The sequence below is a fragment of the Punica granatum genome, chromosome 1, assembly GCF_007655135.1.
Source record: "Punica granatum isolate Tunisia-2019 chromosome 1, ASM765513v2, whole genome shotgun sequence".
Classification (NCBI taxonomy): domain Eukaryota; kingdom Viridiplantae; phylum Streptophyta; class Magnoliopsida; order Myrtales; family Lythraceae; genus Punica; species Punica granatum.
The window spans coordinates 53,748,718-53,770,201 of NC_045127.1; the positions used below are offsets into that span (position 1 = coordinate 53,748,718).

General features: G+C 33.5%; 1 protein-coding gene and 1 long non-coding RNA gene across 2 annotated transcripts in view; both read left to right on the forward strand.

Moving 5' to 3' along the window:
- LOC116207749 overlaps positions 1–18,206 on the forward strand; it is a 43,017-nt gene extending 24,811 nt beyond the window's left edge. Inside the window, exons 8-15 of the mRNA XM_031540836.1 lie at positions 4,444–5,181; positions 5,394–5,930; positions 6,283–7,056; positions 8,457–9,230; positions 10,897–11,670; positions 14,113–14,886; positions 17,339–17,983; positions 18,159–18,206. Of these exons, the coding sequence (XP_031396696.1) occupies positions 4,444–5,181; positions 5,394–5,930; positions 6,283–7,056; positions 8,457–9,230; positions 10,897–11,670; positions 14,113–14,886; positions 17,339–17,983; positions 18,159–18,206 (5,064 nt within the window). The remainder of the gene's footprint in view (positions 1–4,443; positions 5,182–5,393; positions 5,931–6,282; positions 7,057–8,456; positions 9,231–10,896; positions 11,671–14,112; positions 14,887–17,338; positions 17,984–18,158) is intronic.
- Positions 18,207–18,479: 273 nt separating this feature from the next.
- Positions 18,480–19,845, forward strand: LOC116208319. Its single transcript, XR_004157035.1, has 2 exons — positions 18,480–18,700; positions 18,986–19,845. It is a non-coding gene; the product is annotated as an uncharacterized LOC116208319 (long non-coding RNA).
- Positions 19,846–21,484: the final 1,639 nt, after the last annotated feature.

Consider the following 21,484-nt stretch of genomic DNA (forward strand, 5'->3'; position numbering starts at 1 on the left):
TCTTCCTTTTTAATTGGTCAGCTAGCTAGCACAAATTTAACGATAAAATATTAGGTTTGACTAAACACATCTCTGAGCAGTTATTATGTAATCAATTCCAGCCTGACCCAAGAGAAAGGAAACTAAAACCTTCGCCTTAGACCCCATCAATTGTTGCCCTTAAGTTAATACTATTATAATTATAACTAGGTGATAACCCGCGTATTGCGCGACAAATATTTTTAACTTTTTAACACTAGGTAATATTAAAATTAAGTACATGATGAATTTTTATTCAAGAAAAATATATTGTGGATTAAAATTGTTTCACTTAAAAATTAAATGAGTTCAGTAGAAAATTATATTTTGTCAAGAGCAGAATTTTAATATCCTAAATATATATATTGTGGAAAAATGAAGTAATGTGCCGGTTTTTCAAGTATAAGAAAACACAAATATTAAATAATTGATCTAGGAAAGCAAGTAACTAGAAGAGGCGTCTATTAAAAAATGTAATTTTTTCTCTACGATAGTGACCGTAATTATAAATTATAATAAAATTATTTTTTACTATCAGTATTCTATTCAACTCAATTTTTGATAGCTCATCACAATCGCAATTGCCATCTTAACAAATATACATCCCGCATGACAATCACAACTCTTCAGTAGAATAAAAAATTCTTCAAATCGAAAATTCAATAGCAAGAAGACGACTATCTAAAATGCTCAATAAATATGTAGTGCGAATTCATAACAATTGAAAAGATCGCAATAACATAAAATAACAACTAAATCCTAATGCCGTGGATTAACTCTATGAATAAATTTATGAAAATAAAGAAAAACCTCATGAATGTGAAAAAATACAACCAATGAAAGAAATAGTATTCTTGCTCCAATCAATGCAATTATTCAGGAAATAATGAATATGTTATGAACCTCATTGAAACTTGAAAACAAAGAAAATCCCTGCCTTCAAGTCTGCGTGAGCAAAAAAATCTATTTTCACATATGATTCTTAGGCTTTGTTTGGGAGTACGGTGACAGTTGAATAAGTGCTTAATTTGTTGAGTTTTAAGCATAATTAGTGTTTAGTGAATTCTTTAAAATCCATACCATGGTTTGGCTAATTTTTACTGTTGGAAACGTAATTTTCTCTAGTAGGTTGATCGGTGCTTATAAAAATTGCTTATACTTATTCTCTATTTTAAGCATTAATTTTTATTTCAATAGTTTCAAATTGTTATCTCTTAAACGTTTTTTCTTATTATAAAATTAGTACTTATTTTTCAGTAATTATACATCAGTACTTGGAACTAGACGACCAAATATATATACATAATTATTTCCTTAATAGCTATTTAAAAAATTTTCCATCTATTAAATTATTGGACTATAATTATAGTTAGGTATATCCAAATGATGGACTATATTTCACTATGTATTTCAGATGTCCTTATTACCCTATATATATTCCACTAATATGCTCCTATCGAAAATATATTCCATTGTATACTCCACCTTCCTCAATTGTGGATATAATCTATATATTTGACTATATTATAGATTAATATGAGAATATTACATATATACTTTTTCGTTGGATAAATATTTCTGAATAAAAGATTTTTAAAAATTTCCTCGCTATATAAATAATTACATGGCATTGCGAGAGAAACGAGAATTATTGAGTATATATGTATTAAAAGATTATACTTTGTATATATAAATATATATATATTAAAAGATTAAGGTTATTAAGATTAATAATCTAATGGTCGTTTCATAATCTTTTATTTCAATAAAATATTATTATTATTTATTTATTTTTCCATTACTCGTGCGATTGAGGTATGTGTGTGAGTGTATATATATATATATATATATATATATGGCACAATATAGACGGTAATATAAGCAAACAACATTATATAAATTGAAATTTGATTGTGGTTAATATTATAAGAATATATTTGTCCATAATGCGAAGGGTAAGTCTATAAATATTATAAATATAAAATATATTGTAAAGGGCCATTCAATTGTCACAATATAAAAACTTTCTTGAATAGCAACTAATGTATATAGTATATATTTTTTAGGCTATACATAAATAATATATATTATGCTATATAGTCAATAATAAAAATTTCCTTAATATAGAAGTGATGACATGGCAAAGCGAAATGTTTCGTTAGTTATTTTTATTATATATCTACGTGAAGTACATAATTTGAGTCATTTTCATCATCTAGCACGGTTTTTAAAATTGGCACGTTATAGCACATATCACAATTCTCTTTTTAAATTTAGTACACCGTTTGAATTCCATTCGAAACACTAACGGTAAGTTGAACTGGCCTTCAAGGTGGGTCGTCTCTGCACACGTGGCACACTACTTGAAAAATATAATACATTAAAAAAATTATTTAGAAAAAATATTTATGGAGGTAATTTACCAATTTTTATATCTTCTTGATAAGGAAATATATTAGACATAATTATTTGTAACTTTAATTCATAAATATTAATTGAAAATAGTAAAATGTTGCGCGGGCCGTGTCACTTGTTAACTTTTCAATCTTTTTTATTCTCTGAGGGAATTATATTGTAGTTGATGACTCAAGTATTGGTGCGCAATTAACTAATTTTTTGTTGTAGCCGATCTAAATAATTCTATACGTTATGCATAAGTAATATTTAGTTAAAACCCAATGAATTTTGTTAAGGATATCAGTAAATTATAACAAATCATTCATATTGACAAAGTAAAAACGATATCTTTATTTCAACATCAACTGGATGATATAATTTATCTTTCAATTATTAATTATGTATAAGTTTTTTTCTCAAAGTAAGGCCGGAAACAGAATCAATCTAATACTTTCTTATAGTTATATGCATCAATGAATCCTAATTTCATTAGAAATAATAAATTAATAATATTTGATTAATGAAATAATATACTTGGTCAAACAAGCAACTATGCCTCCATATCAAGAAAATCATATCAAAATTGGTAATTACATCACTTCTTTCGATCCCAATTCTTCTAATATATAATAAACTATTGTACAACTCAAAATCTATTAAGGTATATAGATTAAACAATAAATGATAAAGAAAAATTTTCTTGCAAATATAATAGTTCTAAGCAAATAATAAGTGCACCAAAACAAATTAACATCCAATTAAAAAGATAACACCCTAAACAAATTACTTTTATTAAAAATACATGAATTTGAGGATAATGGATTTCAAGAAAAAACCTGATGAAGCCTACTGAAATATTGATGAAGTCTTGTGATCAACCAAATTGATGTAAAATATTGGAGTTAGTATATCAAATAAACATATACAGTATATATAGTGCAAATGTCATGCAAATTGATAAGGAATTTCCTATCGAATATAAAAGTTTCAATATAATGAAATTTTTATCTCGGAAAATAATTGTCTAAATTCAACTATACGATATATACGACATATATATAATTGGTAATAGTAGCCTAAGTCTCAATATATGATATACACTGCAAGTATATATTTCTAAAATGAAGAAAATATACTCTATATATTCTATATTCTATAATATATATAAATATATTAAAAATGTTATGAATATTTTCTAGGTGAATAAATATTTCTTGATAAAAGAATATAAAAATTTCCTTAATATATAAATGATTACGTGCCATCGCGAGAGAGCTCTGTTTTATATTTTTGATGATGTGGTGATGTTAGAATTCAATTTCGGACTTTGTTTTTACATATATATATATATATATATATATGTATATGGATTACTTAGTTAGCCACCGCCACATCATCATATCAAAATTATCAAGTTTGTCGATACATCTTAATTCTAGTAATTATCAAAAAGGAAATATTTACTCTCCTATGATAAGTATTTTAGATAATTATTCTTCTAAATAATTACGTCAACTTGAAATAATTATTTTCTATTGCGTGTTATCGTCATGTTACTTCATGAAATCAAAAGTTTTCTTGCACAACCCACAGATTCTCACATAGTTTTGCATGGTATTACTGTAGTGATGTATCCATCCCCTAAGACTTGGTTTGTGAGTAAGTGCTGAAACAAAATGGCTAAAAAAATAAGTGTTGATTTTATAATAAACTAAATTATTTGGGAGACACTAATTTAAAATTGTCAAAATTAAAAGTAGTGCTTCAAATAAAGAATAAGAAGTAAGTTTCATAAGCACGTGTTAACCTACCGCAGAAAATCGCTTTTTTCAATTGCCAAAATTAGCCAAAACTATGATTTTGAAAATATTTACCAAACATTGCTTTTACGTAAAAAAAAATAAATGGAAAAGCGCTTTTTCAACCTCCGATTGCACTTCCAACTGTAAGCCCATATTGTAAATGTACACTTCCTCTCTGTCTAATCATTTCAAAAAGAAGATCCAATTTGTGTGCTCCATGCTACAGATTTCCTTCCTTTGCTTGGAGAGATTGGGGATTTCATCCATGAACAGCCTGACAACAATATGGGACTCTCAAGTCGCTGCGGATTCTCTCAGCGAACTTATAGAAATCACGGTAGAAGGATGTGATAAACTGGTGACCTTGTTCCCCCCCGGCACAGCGTGCTCGTTTCAAAACCTTGAGGTTCTGGAGATAAGAAGATGCAGTGCATTGGAAGTGGTGTATGAAATAGAGGAGAATGCCGGTTCTGATCTTCCTGGCTTGGTTGCGGTTACCAAACTGAAAAAGCTGTCTCTCACTGATTTGGCGAATTTGCAGCACATATGGAGAACGGACCCGAGAGGGATCCTCAGATTTCAGAATTTAAGCTCAGTCTCAGTTATGGGATGCAGCAGCCTCGGGTATCTCTTCCATGCCTCTGTGGCAAAAGCCCTCATCCAGCTTGTTAAGCTGAAGGTAAAAGATTCGAGCCTAGAGGTAATTGTTGCGAAAGATAAAGGCGTGCCACCCGCCAGTACCCTGGAATTTGTTTTCCCTCGGGCGACCAAGCTGGAGCTCTCAGACCTGCCGCAGCTCAAAAGCTTCTACCCAGGCAAATATATTTCTCGATGGCCCTCGCTGAGAAAGTTGATGATCTCTAAGAGCAACAAGGTTGCGATATTTGCTTTCGACTCGAAGAAATCCAAAGCAATAACCAGGAGTGGCAGTCAAGCTGAACAACCCCTGTTCTTGGTTGACAAGGTACACGCTCCCTATGCCACTCTCTCTCCACTAGAATATGAAAATTATCGACACACATTAGATGAGCAGGACAGGAATAACGAGATATTTCTAGTTACGTACTTTGAGTGCAAAATGGGGATTATGAATGATGAAGCATCCGCTGGGTGAGCTTCCAATTTTTTAAACTTGTGATATATAGATAACAGATAAATTTCGGATTATCTTGGCAGGGAACATTTTCCAATGGGGAAACACTGCATATGCAACACAATGATAACATGAAACAGATCATATGGAGTGGGCGCAACCATCCCAAGCTGACATGCTTCTCATCAGGGGTCCACTTCCATTTCGCGAACCTCACGACTCTGAAAGTTGAGAATTGCCGCTCTTTGAAGAACATACTCACCCCAAACATGGTGTCGGAACTCCCTTGGCTTGCAACACTAGAAATTAAAGACTGTGCAATGCTGGAGGCAGTGATTGTAGGAGAGAAGAAAGCGAGAAGACGTAACATCAGGCTTGGAAAGTTGAGATATGTAACTCTAGAGTCCTTGCCCAAGTTGGTTAGCTTCTGCCCTCACGGTTGCTTATTTGAATGTCCATCTTTGAAGGGCATGACCCTAAAAAACTGTCCTGAAATGAGGACATTTACTTCTCCACACCTGAAAGAGAAAGCATTGAATGCGATGGGTGAAAACAGCAAAGAATCATACTCAAGTAGTGGTAATATTGACATACGTCCAGAACCGTTCTTCAGTGAAAAGGTCAGCTTCAATGCCCAGTTTCCTTGCATATATATAGTACTTGCTCTTATTTGATTATAGATATGTCTTACGCTATATATCACCATGAAAGGAATTCTTTTTACGGTAAATAAGGAATTCTTTTTATGGTAAATAATGAGGTGATGGCCCTAGTCATAATCCTCATTTTGCTAATATTCCCCTGCAGATTTGTGTTTGCAGTCAATTTCAGCAAATAATAAACGATTTCATCTGACATGCTTGAGGATTTCAGTAAATGCCTTGTTGAGAGGGGATCGAGGGTATCCTAGAGGCCTTTAGCGCATAATATAGGAAGAAAGAATATAATGTAAAATTCGTAATGTGCGTGCAGGTTTCATTCCCTCAATTGCAGGAATTAAGAATTTCAGGCATGAAAAATTTAAGAACGATATGGCGCAGTCAAATAACTCGAGATTCTTTCAGCAAACTTAAAAATATCACAGTAGAAGGTTGTGATTCGCTGGTTACAATATTCCCACCCTGCATGGGGTGTGCATTATGGAAACTCGAGTGGCTGAAGTTAAAATCTTGTTCTTCTTTGGAAGTCATCTATGATATGCAAGGGCTCACTCAGGACAACATGGAATATTCTGATCATGTAATTGTTGGGACCCAGCTGAAAAACTTGGAACTTAGTGGTTTACCAAAATTGGAGAACATCTGGAAAATTGCAGATCCGAGAAGGGTTCTCAGCTTTCACAACCTGGAGCGGGTTAAAGTTGAGAAATGTGCGAGTCTCAGGTATCTCTTCCTTCCCTCTGTGGCGAGGGTTCTTTATAACCTCATTGACCTGGTGATAGAGGATAATATAGGGCTAGAGGGAATAGTTGCAGCAGCAGTCGATGAGGAAGCGGAAACAGCTGCAGGTACCCTGGAATTTGTATTTCCTCGAGCTACACGTCTGAGGCTCTGTGGACTCCCTGGGCTCAAGAGTTTCAGCCAAAGGCGGCATATCTCCAAATGGCCCTCGTTGGAAAATTTGCAGATCGATCGCTGCGAAAGCATCCAGAACTTGTTCTCTGAAATCGACTTGTTCCAAGATGCACTCAGTAATGGTGTTGGTTCTCCTAATTCTCAACAAACAGGCCTCTTCTTGGTAGATAAGGTATGAACATATTTTCTTTGTTTTCCTTTTTAATTGGTGATCAGCTAGCTAGCACAAATATATAACTAGAAAATATTAGCAGTTATTAGCTATAACACATATGTAATCAATTCAAGGCCGACCCAAGGGCAAGGTAACAAAAGCCTTTGCCGTAGGCCCAAAAATTATTGCCCTTACATTAATGATCATCATATTATAATTATAATTATGATATTACTGCATAATAAACTAACATTCCAAATAGTAACTTTCCCAACTGTATGATCCCGCATTTTTTCAATAAATTCCATATATACATCATAATAAATTATTTTTCTATAGAAATACTGAATATTTGGTAAGTACAAATTCCATCGGATACCCGAAGATCTCAATAAACTCTCACACTTCCATTGCTACTTTGACATATAAAAACAACTAAGAGGATATAATTTTGGGGTAAGCTTGAAGTTTAGTGAATAAACACAAACTAAAGTAGCTAATATCGTAAAAATATCGTAGAGACCATCAGAATACATATCATCCCTGACTCCTTCCTAGTGAATTTCTCTGGAGAATTATATTTGCAATAAAATATGTATCATCTAACATGCATGAGGATTTCAGTGAATGCCTTGTTGAGAGGGGTGTCCTAGAGGCATTTAGCCTATAATATAGGGAGAAAGAATATAAGACTTGTTTGGTTTGTGGAAATGATTTTAAAATCATGATTTTGATTTTAACTCTACTCACTATACAACAAAAATACACGTTTCCCAAGTCAAATTTATAATACAATCTCATTTGTCCTTTTCCACAATCAAAATCAAAATCAAAGTTACTTTAACTCTGAAAACAAACGCCCCTATATATCTATATACAATTGTAAAAGCCGGAATGAAGCGCTGGACAACGCCTCATAGGATGCAGGTACCTCATAGTTGAGTGACTCTTTAAATTATCACCAATCACGATATGAAAAATGGCATAGTATCATTGGCCATATTATTCATTGAACTCTAATTTTTCAGTTATGGAAGATAGAAAGTCATCTATCATAGTCTTAACATTTTCACATAAATAAAATACAAACTTTCATATTCTACGAACTACGAAAATTGAACTTTTTATTGAAAGCACACAAAAATATTCAGCTAACTATTTTGTAGGAGTTTAATCGAAATAGGATTAATAAGAAATAAATATTAACTAAATATATGGTCATAAATTAAAAAAAATTATAACAACTTCCTTATAAATACGTATAAAGAAAACTTTCATATAGACAAACTCTATTTATAAAATTATGGATGAATTTTTGTTAATTGTTAATATTTTATATCATCTATAAGCTTATTCTTTAAGTCAACCATCTTTTCAGTACTAGCCCGCGAGTTTAATGTAAAATTTGTAATGTGCAGGTTTCATTCCCTCAATTGGAGGAATTTACAGTTTCTGGCATGAAGAATTTAGGAACGTTATGGCGCAGTCGAATAACTGGGGATTGTTTCAGCAAACTTAAAGAAATCAAAATAGAAGGATGTGATGCACTGGTTACCATATTCCCACCCAACACGGTGCGTGCATTATGGAAACTCGAGAAGCTGAAGTTAGAAGCTTGTTCTTCATTGGAAGTCATCTACGATATGCAAGGGCTCACTGAGGGCAGCTTCGAATATTCTGATCACGTTCTTGTTGGGACCCAGCTGAAAAAATTGCACCTTAGTGGTTTACCAAAATTGAAGCACATCTGGAATACTGCAGATTCGGGAAGGATTCTCAGCTTTAACAACCTGGACTCGGTTGAAGTTGAGAAATGCGAGAGTCTCAAGAATCTCTTCCCTCCCTCTGCAGCGAAGGTTCTTTACAACCTCAGTGAGCTGGTAATAGAAGATAATAGAGGGCTAGAGGAGATAGTCGCAGCAGCAGTTGATGAAGAAGTGGAAACAGCTGCAGGTACCCTGGAATTTGTATTTCCTCAAGTTACACGTCTGAGGCTCTGTGGACTCCCGGAGCTCAAGAGTTTCTGCCAAAGGGGGCATATCTCCAAATGGCCCCGGTTGGAAAAATTGGAGATCAAAAGCTGTGACTGCATCCAGAACTTGTTCTGTCATATCGATTTTTTCCAAGATGCACCCGGTAACGGCAATGGTGTGGTTTCTCCTCCTCAACAAATCCTCTTCTTTGTAGATAAGGTATGAATCGTCTTTGAATTTCTTTTTCATTTTAATTAGCTAGCTTGTCGAGAAAATATCAAGCAAGACTAATACATCTCGAAGCAGTTATTAGCCTAACACATAAGTAATCAGTTACAACTTCCAACTAATTCTCTAGGGTACACTTGATGGTTAAAGCAACGTCTGGATTAGCCAGAGGAGTCATTTGGACCTCTTTTTTTTTTTGTTATAATAAAATAAAAATCTTAAATAACTAATAAATGAGCACTAATAGTCCTACCATAAGAATCTAACCTATAACCTCTTGATTACCAGGCGAGGGCTTGCATGCTATGCTATGATCTATGGACCTCATTAGTAACCAAAAACCGTCTGAAATAATTCATCTTTCCTAGTATGGTCTCTCAGAATATAAACTTTCCTGTTGACTTTTTCAGCCAAATATGGAAAAGGTTTAGAGCTCAGATCATCCTCGAGCCCCTTTCCAGTAAATTCCATTGCAGATTTATGTTTTCAGTCAATTTCAGCAATAATAAACAATTTCATCTAACATGCTCGATTAAGATTGCAGAAAATGCCTTGTTGAGAGAGGCGTCGTAGAGTCATTTAGCGTATAATATAGGGAGAAAGAATATAATAAAAAAACTATTGTTTTTAATTGTTAAGTATAAATTGTAATATATAATAAATTTCTATTCTAAAAAAAATTATATATACATAAAATTAGGGTCGATCAAGGTCTTTAATTTTTGGAATTTTTTGATCGTTAGGTCTGATTTTTCTGAATTTTCGAGTTACGGGTGTCATTGCAAGACTGTTCGTGAAAATAATACTTTTATTAATTATTTTGTAAAATTTTATCGAAAATTTAAATTCATTTCTCCATTTTGTTTTGGGATATTCTATTAAAATGAAAGATTAAGTCAAAAAAAATATAATTGAAATTATTTTTTAATTGCATTAATTTCATTTATAATTTCATTGTTGCCTTCCGTTTTACTTTTCTTCAATAGAGTAAAAAATAATGGGAATAATTTCATAAAATCGTACAAAAACTGATACATATATTATGATACAATGATTTTTCATTAGTATGCTAATTTTGTATATACTTTTATGTTACCCATATGTAAATACTATTATCAATATATATACATATATATGTTTCATTAAAATTAATATTATTTATTTCCTTTATTAAATCAAAATAAATATTTTTTGTGAATATTATTAGTTGCTTTTAATAATCTTTATTTTTAATTTAATATTGAAATACCCACGGGGTTCACTTCATAGATTTTCATGAGCCATGTCTGCAATGTTAGTACCATATTAGAAAAATCTGTTAAAATTGACAGGAAAATGATGACATGCTAGACGTGACACGAAACTCATAATTGTAATTTTTAATGCAAATAAAAAAACTCATGCTAGAAATAATAAAAGGGCAAATTTTTGCTTTTCTTGGAGATACTATTGATTTACTTTTGATTTATATATTTCTTTTTTTTATCTAAAAGAGTTCTCTTGATTTTGAACTCATAAACATCTTGTGGTCCATTAATTCTTGTATTATTTTACAAGCATATATTTTGTCATTAAAGCATTATGGATTTTAACCTTATCAAAGAAGGTTTCACATGTAACGTGTGTAAATTCATTATAAAAAATTTGTAATATGCAGGTTTCATTCCCTCGATTGGAGGAATTAACAATTTCAGGCATGAAGAATTTAGGAACGATATGGCGCACTCGAATAACTGGAGATTGTTTCAACAAACTTAGAGAAATCATAGTGGAAGGCTGTGATGCACTGGTTACCCTATTCCCACCCAATATGGCACTTGAATTATGGAAACTCGAAAAGATGAAGTTAGAATCTTGTTCTTCACTGGAAGTCATCTACGATATGCAAAGGCTCACAAAGGGCAGCATAGAATTTTCGGATCATGTTATTGTTGGGACCAAGCTGAAGGAATTACACCTTAGTGATTTACAAAAATTGGAGCACGTCTGGAGTATTGCAGATTCGGGAAGGATTCTCAGCTTCCACGACCTAGACTCGGTTGTAGTTGAGAAATGTGGGAGTCTCAAGTATGTCTTCCCTCCTTCTGTTGCGAAGGTTCTTTACAACCTCAGTACGCTGGTGATAGAGGATAATAGAAGGCTAGAGGATATAGTCGCAGCAACAGTTGATAAGGAAGTGGAAATAGCAGCAGATACCCTGGAATTTGTATTTCCTCGAGTTACACATCTGAGGTTTTGTGGACTCCCAGGACTCAAGAGTTTCTACCAAAGGCGGCATATCTCCAAATGGCCCTCGCTGGAAAAATTGCAGATCAATCGCTGCGACAGCATCCACAACCTGTTCTCTGAAATCAACTGGTTCCAAGATGCACCCAGTAATGGTGTGGGTTCTCCTAATTCTCAACAAACTGGCCTCTTCTTGGTAGATAAGGTATTAACATATTTTCTTTCTTTTCCCTTTTAATTGGTGATCAGCTAGCTAGCAGAAATATATAACTAGAAAATATTAGCAGTTATTAGCTAGAACACATACGTAATGCAATAACTATACAAAAAAGTAATTATTTAATACAAAATGTGATTATTGGTATCTAATTTTGTGGTAGCAAAGTCGATTGGATCTTCTACCACTTGAATTGGAGCAAGATTTGAGGGAGTTCCGAAAAAAAAAAAGAAGAAATTGTCTTAATTCGAGAATTAATGGATTATTACTTGTTGAAAACTTGAACAGTATAAAATGCATATTTATAGCCAACTAAAGAGATGTCTAAGTTCATTAAAAAGAAATATAATATTTAAATTTCTACAATAATATATATATATATATTAATTGGAATAGAAATATGTGCTTACACTGTCATATATTTTTCTTATAATTCTTTTACCATTTATAATTAAGTCCAAAAAATAAATTTCTATAATTAAGTCCAAACAAAAAATTTGATATATTTTACGTGATATATTATTTACATAATTAAGCTGACGATATGCTTATATCTAATACAAACGAAATATATTTTGTCGCATATGCAAAAGGAATCGATATATATATATATATATATATATATATATATAAAGATTAGAAGGATTAAATAACGAAATTAATATATATGCATATATATAATACAAACGAAATATATTGTTATAGATGCAAAAGGAATCAATATGTACATATAATCTCTATTAACCTATAAGTACTTGATTCAAAGCTTATGGAAAAAAACGAACGGAAAAGAATGAAAAGAGATATTAAGGGAAAATAAAACAGAAAAAGTATTACAATTAAGAAGCAATTATGGAGTTAGAGCCTGAATAAATAAGAAAAAATAAATAAATAAATTTCAATTAGTCATCCGTGCATTCAAAAATTAATGTCCTGCTTCTAAAGCCCCATATATGTGTAAAAATGAAAAGCAAAATTCATGAAACAAAAAAATCTCAAACTATCAAGAAATCAGAATCATTATCGTAATGTATAACTACTCAACTCAAAGTTCATGAAAAAATCTTCAACGAAGAAAAATAAAAAAAAAATGTTTAGTGGCAAATAAACCAAAAGAGAGTTACAACTGAGAAGCCACTTTGGAATTGGATTAAAGTTCTTATTGAAACAATCAAAGTTGATGTTATATGATCAATTTCAAATATATATATATATATATAAAGAGAAAATTCATTCAACAAAAGCGAAGTTCAATAAAAAAGAAAAGAATTTGGAGGAGAGAGTGCAAAAACTTACTCTCACATGTAATTCTTTGTGAAAAATTTATAACAATTGGTCAGAAAGAAAGAACAAATCTAAGAAAAGCGAGAAGAAGTCTTCTTCATTATGATATATATACATGAGCTTTTATATATATTTTCTTTTTGGAATTACCTTATATATGGGTACATGGACATATGCAAATATAAAATTTACATAAATAAACAAATAAAAATATACTATGAATATATAACTAATTTTATATTTTAAAAGAATAAAAAAAATTTATTACTATATAAATGATGACGTGACATCGTAAGAGAGCTTCGTTTTATATTTATGATATCATGGCGGCATGATAATTCAGTTCGAGACTTTGTTTTCATATACATATATTTCTATAATTATTATATTTCTACATAATAAACTAAGATTCCAAATAGTAACCTTCCTAAACGTATGATCCAGCATTTTTTTCCCGATAGATTCCAAATATACATCTATAATAGATTATTTTTCTATGGAAATTCTGAATATTTGGTAAATATAAATTCCATTGAACACAGAAATATCTCTTTAAACTTTCACACTTCCACCGCCACTCTGACATAGAAAAAAATTGAAGGATATATTTTTGGGGTTAGCTTGAAGTCCAATTAATAATCATAACCTAAACTATCTGAATCACATATCATAAAAATATTGCCAATATTTGCATTTTTGAATATTTTTGAAAAATTCATTTATTATTTATTTTATGAATCTAAACTACCGATCCACTAAGAATGAAATACTCTCAAGACTATATCATTAATATGGAAATAGTCCGTCTTCTGATTATTGTTTCAATAGCAAGTCAAGTATATTATATTTCAAATAAAGAAAAATCATTTTATCTCTAGGATTCAAGGATATAGTAGTCGAAGGACTCCTTGATTTGAGATATTGATAAGGTGAAAGAGGTACCTTTTATTCCAAATGACTTTAACTTGTACAAATCTTCCCATTTTGCAATTCGATCCACCTCTAGAACTCATATCACCCCTGAGAAATTTCCCGGTGAATTCCTCAAGGATTTCTGTGAATGCCTTGTTGAGAGGGATTTCCTAGAGCCATTTAGTATATAATATAGGGAGAAAGAATATATAATATAAAATTTGTAACATGCAGGTTTCATTCCCTCGATTGGAGGAATTAACAATTTCAGGCATGAAGAATTTAGGAACGATATGGCCCAATCAAATAACTGGAGATTGTTTCAGCAAACTTAAAGGAATCACAATAGAAGGCTGTGATGCACTGGTTACCATATTCCCACCTAACATGGTGCGTGCACTATGGAAACTCGAGAAGCTGGAGTTAGAATCTTGTTCTTCATTGGAAGTCATCTACGATATGCAAGGGCTCATTGAGGACAGCATGGAATATTCTGATCAAGTTGTTGCTGGGAGCAAGCTGAAAGAATTGCGCCTCAATGGTTTGCGAAAATTGGAGCACATATGGAGTATTGCAGATCCGGGAAGGATTCTCAGCTTTCACAACCTGGACTCGGTTGAAGTTGAGGAATGCGAGAGTCTCATGTATCTCTTTCCTTCCTCCGTGGCGAAGGTTCTTTACAACCTCAGCAAACTGGTGATAGAGGATAATAGAGGGCTAGAGGAGATAGTCGCAGCAGCAGTTGATGAGGCAGTGGAAACAGTTGCACGTACCCTAGAATTTGTATTTCCTCGAGCTACTCATCTGAGGCTCTGTGGACTCCCGGGACTCAAGAGTTTCTGCCAAAGGCGGCATATCTCCAAATGGCCCTTGTTGAGAACATTGCAGATCAATCGCTGTGACAGCATCCAAAACTTGTTCTGTGAAATCGACTTGTTCCGAGATGCACCTGGTAACAATAATGATGTGGGTTCTCCTTCTCAACGAACCCTCTTCTTGGTAGATAAGGTATGGATCTTCTTCTAATTTCTTTTCATTTTTAATTATTCAGCTTGCTATAGCATGTATTTGTTGAGAAAATATTAGGCGACACTCATACATCTCAAAAGCAATTATTAGCTCTAACACACGTAATTGGTTACAACTTGCAACTAATTCTCTGGGGTAAACTTGCTGATTAAAGCAGTATCTGGATCAGCTAGAGGAGTCATTTCAAAACATTGGAAGTAATTCCTTGCACTAGGTCTGTTGAGAGTTAATGACAATAAAAAAAAAAGGCATAGAAAAGCATGGTTTTCTTGAAATTTGGTACCACAACCTATGCTCCATCACTCTTAGGGCTCACTCGGCTGATCTCCAAATGGCACATGACTAAGTGCCAAGTCCGTAATTCCGTTACAATTAATGGAGAAACCAACGCCGTACCAAACGTGATAATAAATCAAAAGTTTGCGTATTTCCATGGAAAGAAAAAAATATTTTATACTAATAAAGGTACACGTACGGTTTGTATTTTTTCTTTTGTCATTTGACCTTTTTATTATTTATGTTTAAGGGGTAAATGCAGTGTATAATTTTAATATCAAGAATTTGTATGAGAAGCATAATCATTTAATTTATTATATTTTGAAGTAATATCTAATATTTTATTGAGAAATCAACAAATATTCAACTTCCTGTTGCACTTCTCTCCAGGGCTGGCCCAACCCATAGGCAAGGAAAGCCCTTGCTTGAGGCCCCATAATTGGAGGCCCACCAAAGCCTTTATTTAAAAGGAAGACTAGTCTACTTGGGGGCCTCAATTGTAGGCCCACTGAGGCCTGTACATGGCCCAAGCAAAGTACATAAATTATATTTATATCTTATAAATTTAAATGACACTTTCCCATAATTCTTCATTAATTTCCTTAATCACTCTCAGCAACCTCCTAAATTTTGTCATTAGATTACTTAATTGATGTTGGCAAAATCCTTTCTAACAAACGTCCACAGTAATTGACTTGATTACCTTTCAGTAGTTTCCTAACCTACTTAAGTTAGCTTTATCGATTGCTATATTTTCGGATTATCATTTTTAATTCAATTAATTTTCCTTCCGATTTTCATATTGCTCCAACGGTTTTCATTGGGAAAAAAAATCCTCTTCTCCAACGATTACATTGCATCATTATAAAGAGACATTTTCTTCCTTTTCTTTAATCTTTTCATTCTAAATTTCTACTTCTCTAAAATATTACGAGCAACAAAGAAAGCAAAACTTTTGGTGTATTGTTGAGAAGAAATGATAGATATAATTTAATATAAAAATTTAATACTTAATGTTGCATCTCAAAACTTAGAAAAATTAATTTCAAAACTACATACCCAATGAATAAATGAAGGCCTCACTTTACCATGTCGCTTTAGGCCACGGGTTCCCTTGGCGCCCCTGCTTCCCTCCAAAAATTTTCTCCCTAGCTTGCATATGATATTATGCCTACTTAATTTTCTTAATCTGATAATTATTTCATTGATGTAGTTTTTCTAGATATATGTTCCTCGGGGGAAAAAAATTCTTTTGATAACATAATGGTTGTAGTAGTTCGACATATGCCAAGAAATTGAGGTTGGATGTATACAGTGTCAATGATGTGTTGATATTCAATATACAATATTTCATAAAATTATCGTAATAAAGGAAATTTTTGCATAAGGTCTAATATGTCAACTCGACGTATTTTCAATCCTATTAATTTTTATTTGGAAGTTAATTAAATATATTGAGGAAAAGAGGATAAAAGAAAAACAAAACTAGGAAAAATAAAAGGGAGGTTGTGTTATAGAGGAAGGAGAGAGAGAGAAAGAGAGGAGAGTGGAAGTGGTGGAGAGAAATATGGACTGTTTTTTTGTAAAATTACCATATTATTCCCAATCCAATAATTGCTATTAATTGTAAATATTTTGTTAAGGGCAATTCTAGATTTTGAAGTTACACCGCGCCACCCAGGTTCTCCAGGATAAGTGTTATATATATATATATAGTCTAAACAATTATCTTTCAATGATAATTATCTTACGTAGTTATTTTAGCAATTGTTTTATTTTCTAAGAAGATAATTATTTTTTTTACTAATTTAGTTGCCACCACATCATCGAGCCAAATTGTCATTTGATACATATCACAGAGGGCATAATTATTTTCTTACAATAAGATTCTTAGGTTCTAATTATTTTGCTAACTGGAAGTAATTATCTTAGGTCGTGCAGTTTTCCTCATATTATCTAGCGAAATTTAAAATTTATCGTAAGCAACGATGAGGAACTTGCCAAGATATAGATGATATTAGTGGTCTAGCTCGAGCAAGTTGCTCGACCTAGCTAGGAACAGTCATACGTGCATAAGCGCATACATTAAATATACACTTCCTCTGTGTCCAACCATTTCCAAAAGAAGATCCGATTTGAGCGCTGCATGCTGCAGGTTTCCTTCCTTTACTTGGAGAGCTTGGAGATTTCAGAGATGAACAGACTGGTGACCTTGTTCCCCTCTGGCACAGCGTGCTCGTTTCAAAACCTTGAGGTTCTGAAGATAGGAACTTGCAGTGCATTGGAAGTGGTGTATGAAATAGAGGAGAATGCAGGTTCTGATCTTTCTGTCACCAAACTGAAAAAGCTTTCTCTCACTGATTTGGCGAATTTGCAGCACATATGGAGAAGGGACCCGAGAGGGATCCTCAGCTTTCAGAATTTGAGCTCAGTCACAGTTATGGGATGCAGCAGCCTCGGGTATCTCTTCCATGCCTCTGTGGCAAAAGCCCTCGTCCAGCTTGTTGAGCTGGAGGTAAGAGATTCAAGCCTCGAGGTAGTTGCTGCGGAAGATAAAGGCGTGCCACCCGCTAGTGTCCTGGAATTTGTTTTCCCTCGAGCTACCAAGCTGGAGCTCTCAGACCTGCCGCAGCTCAAAAGTTTCTACCCAGGCAAATATATTTCTCGATGGCCCTCGCTGAGAGAGTTGATGATCTCCAAGAGCAGCAAGGTTGAGATATTTGCTTTCGACTCGAAGAAATCCCAAGCAGTAACCAGGAATGGCAATCAAGCTGAACAACCCCTGCTCTTGGTTGACAAGGTACATGCTTCCTATGCCAGACTCTCTCCCCTAGATTATGAAAATTAATTATCGACACACATTAGATGAGCAGAACAGGAATAATGAGATATTTCTAGCTACGTACTAATTTGAGTGCGAATTTTGTAACTTTGTGTTATATACATAAGAGATAACTTTCGGATGATCCTGGCAGGGAACATTTTCCAATGTGGAAACCTGCATATGCAACACGATAACATGATAACATGATCAGATCATTATGGAGTGGGCGACACCGTCCCAATCTGACATGCTTCTCATCAGGGGTCCACTTCCACTTCGCGAACCTCACGACTCTGAAAGTTGAGAATTGTCACTCTTTGGAGAACATACTTACCCCAAAACATGTGTCGGAACTCCCTTGGCTTGGAACCCTTGAAATTAGGGACTGCAGGATGCTGGAGGCAGTGATTGTAGGAGAGAAGAAAGCGAGAAGACGTACATCAGGCTTGAAAAGTTGAGATATATAACTCTAGAGTCCTTGCCCAAGTTGTTAGCTTCTTTCCACATAGTTGCTTATTTGAATGTCCATCTTTGATGAACATGACCATAAAAAACTGTCCTGAAATGAGGACATTCCTCACTTCTCCATGCCCGAAAGAGAAATTGTCCAATCCGGTGGGTGAAAGAAGCAAAAGAGCGTGCGAGGATAGTGGTGACATTAACATCCCTCAAGAACCCTTCTTCTGTGAAAAGGTCGGTTTACTATTGGAAAAGGAAACAATTTAAATCAAGTATATTTATGGTTGCTCTTGATACAAATTGCAACTCCACATCACCTCACATATAGCATTTGACGACTGTATTTGATTTGTTGATGATTGACATTTACTGCCGTTCCATGGTGATATTTGCTGGAAAAGTACATGCATTTCCACATGTGTTTGTGCTTTATTTCGTGCAAAGAATGGAGGAAGAATTGTTTAGGATTGAATCTTGTCCCCGCTACTAATAATACAGTCGAATTGATGCAAACTGCAGGTTCTGTTCCCTAGCTTGCAAATATTGGTGCTTTCCCACATGGAGAGCTTGAGCATCATATGGCATGACCTACTTGCAGAGAAGTCGTTTGATCAACTGAGGGATGTCAAGATCGATCATTGCAAAAAGCTGATGAGAATATTTCCGCCCCAAAACCACCCTTGAAAGATTCAGGAATCTGGAGAAGCTGCGTATAGCTTATTGTGATTCATTGGAAGGGTTGTTTGACATTGCCGGGCGGTGCCATGATCCTGTAGTAAAGATGTCGTTGAGAAAACTGTGTCTGTCTAATTTGCCAAAGCTACTGAGTATTTGCAATGCAGATATTGGCGGAACCATCAGCTTTGACGACCTGAAGCCCGTGCAAGTTATTGCATGTCCGAAACTTGAAATTTCCAGGGGGATTGCCTTTACACGAGAAGAAAGTCAGGATCTAGAAGAAAGTTCAGAGGCAGACTCCTCTGGCGACTGAAACTCAGGATATTGATGGCAGTGTCTTCTTTGAAGACCTGAAGCCAGTGCTAGTTATTGAATGCCCAAATCTCAAAAATTTAGGGGGATTGGCTTTGTTACTGAATTGATGCAAAAGAAGGAGATGAAGAATAATTGTCGCTCATACTTCTACATTCTTGTAGCTTTAGGAAAGATGTCTATTTATAGATGGTTGTGATGAAGGAACATTTTGCTCTAGTCAACACATACATCATTTTGTTCAATTTCTTCGTTGCTATCGGACCAATTGTTGCGAGACCTCACTCGCAATTATACTTAACTACCATTACCTCCTGCATTGTCAATTTCTTGTATACTGAACATGTATCTATATGTTATATACAGTGGCATATGGATACATTTTGTTAGTCAGTCTTATTTTGGCAGTTGGAAACTATGAAAAGCTTTAGTAAACTTTCCTAGGATCAAAATTTTACTTAAAAAAAAAAAGTTGCAAAAGTGGTTTATATCGATCCAATTAATTATCTACCATGAAAAAGGATGTTTTAGTAAATAGGTTGAGGCTGAGAGCAGAGTCCTTACATCCTCTGCTTCCTAATTCATTTTGCTCTTTCAAGTATCCAATGAACCTCATGGGGCATTAAAAACGATACGACCTTTTCCGCCCAGATTAAAAAAAAAAAAAAAGATACAACTTCAATAATCTCGATGACTCATGTCAATATATAAGAATATTCTACATATCTTCGTGTTTTTCAGGAAGAGGGATAAATAAATGTTCGTATGTCCCCTGCTGCATAGATTCAGTTGTCTCCATATCATCTTGTGGTGCTGGAAACCTTTTTATAGCATGAATGGATGTGAATCCTACCGGAAGAATCCGTCACGTGAGGGATTCTCCAACCCCACCAGAATTTCAATTTCTGTGGCATCCAATTGAATTTCCGTATAAAGTGGACCTTCCACCAGCACGTGGGATACATTTTGGGTGGACTAATAAATTATACAGACCATAAGAACTTGGGAATAAATCGATATATACCGACACCTTGCATGGAAATATAATGCAGTTGCAATGAATATTAGGATAAAATCCATATATATCCCATGTAGTCTTGTTATAGAATAGTGATACCTTCTCAACTTTCTTAAACCGAGGTTTCATGCGATGTTATTGTTCTATAATGAAACTGTTGTATTCCAAATGTTATATCAGCATAAATATATATAAAAATATATATACATATATGAAAGCAAGAACACGGTGGGCCTGGTCAAATAAATCGGTTGGTTCTTGAATAGAATTTTCTTAGATATTTTAGCTTTATTCAAAACAATTTTTTTTAATTTTGTGAAATATATAAATATAGATTTCTGGGACCAGTTGTTACTTTCTTGATTTTCTAAGCTTTCTACGATGATGAATTTTCTAATAGTTAATTTCACCGCACAACATGATATATTGAAATTTTTCACCACATTGCTGAATGGAGTTTTCTCGGATCTTTCGAGTTTTTTGTAAAACAAAAAATTTGATTTTTCAAATATATAGATATAGATTTGTGGGAACGATCATTATTTTTTTTTCTATTTTTAAGCTTTCTTTAAAAAATTTAAATTTAAAATTGTTAAGTTCTTTAAAACATATAAATTTAGATTTTCTGGACTGATTGTTATTTCTCGGTTTTATGAGCTTTTCTTACAAAATAAAATTTTAATTTCATTAAAATATTCATTTCAATAAATTCAGTATATTCATTCACATCCCAACATCTGTGAACTATGCTCATATGTGCCAACTTCTGTTTAATTATATTCACAAGAATGATTTAAAATTCTAAATCTCGTGCTTTTTTATTAATTATTTATTATTTCTCTTTCATTGTATTAGGTTTGGGCCTCCTTTGTAACAAAAAAAACTGAATCTCCAGCTTCTATACTCATCGAATACAGAGTAAAAGCAGGGCTACATGGGATGCAAAGATGCAGGTAAAGGAGTTTGCTCCGCTCTCGTTATAATATCAAGTAATGAGTGCAATTTAGTCT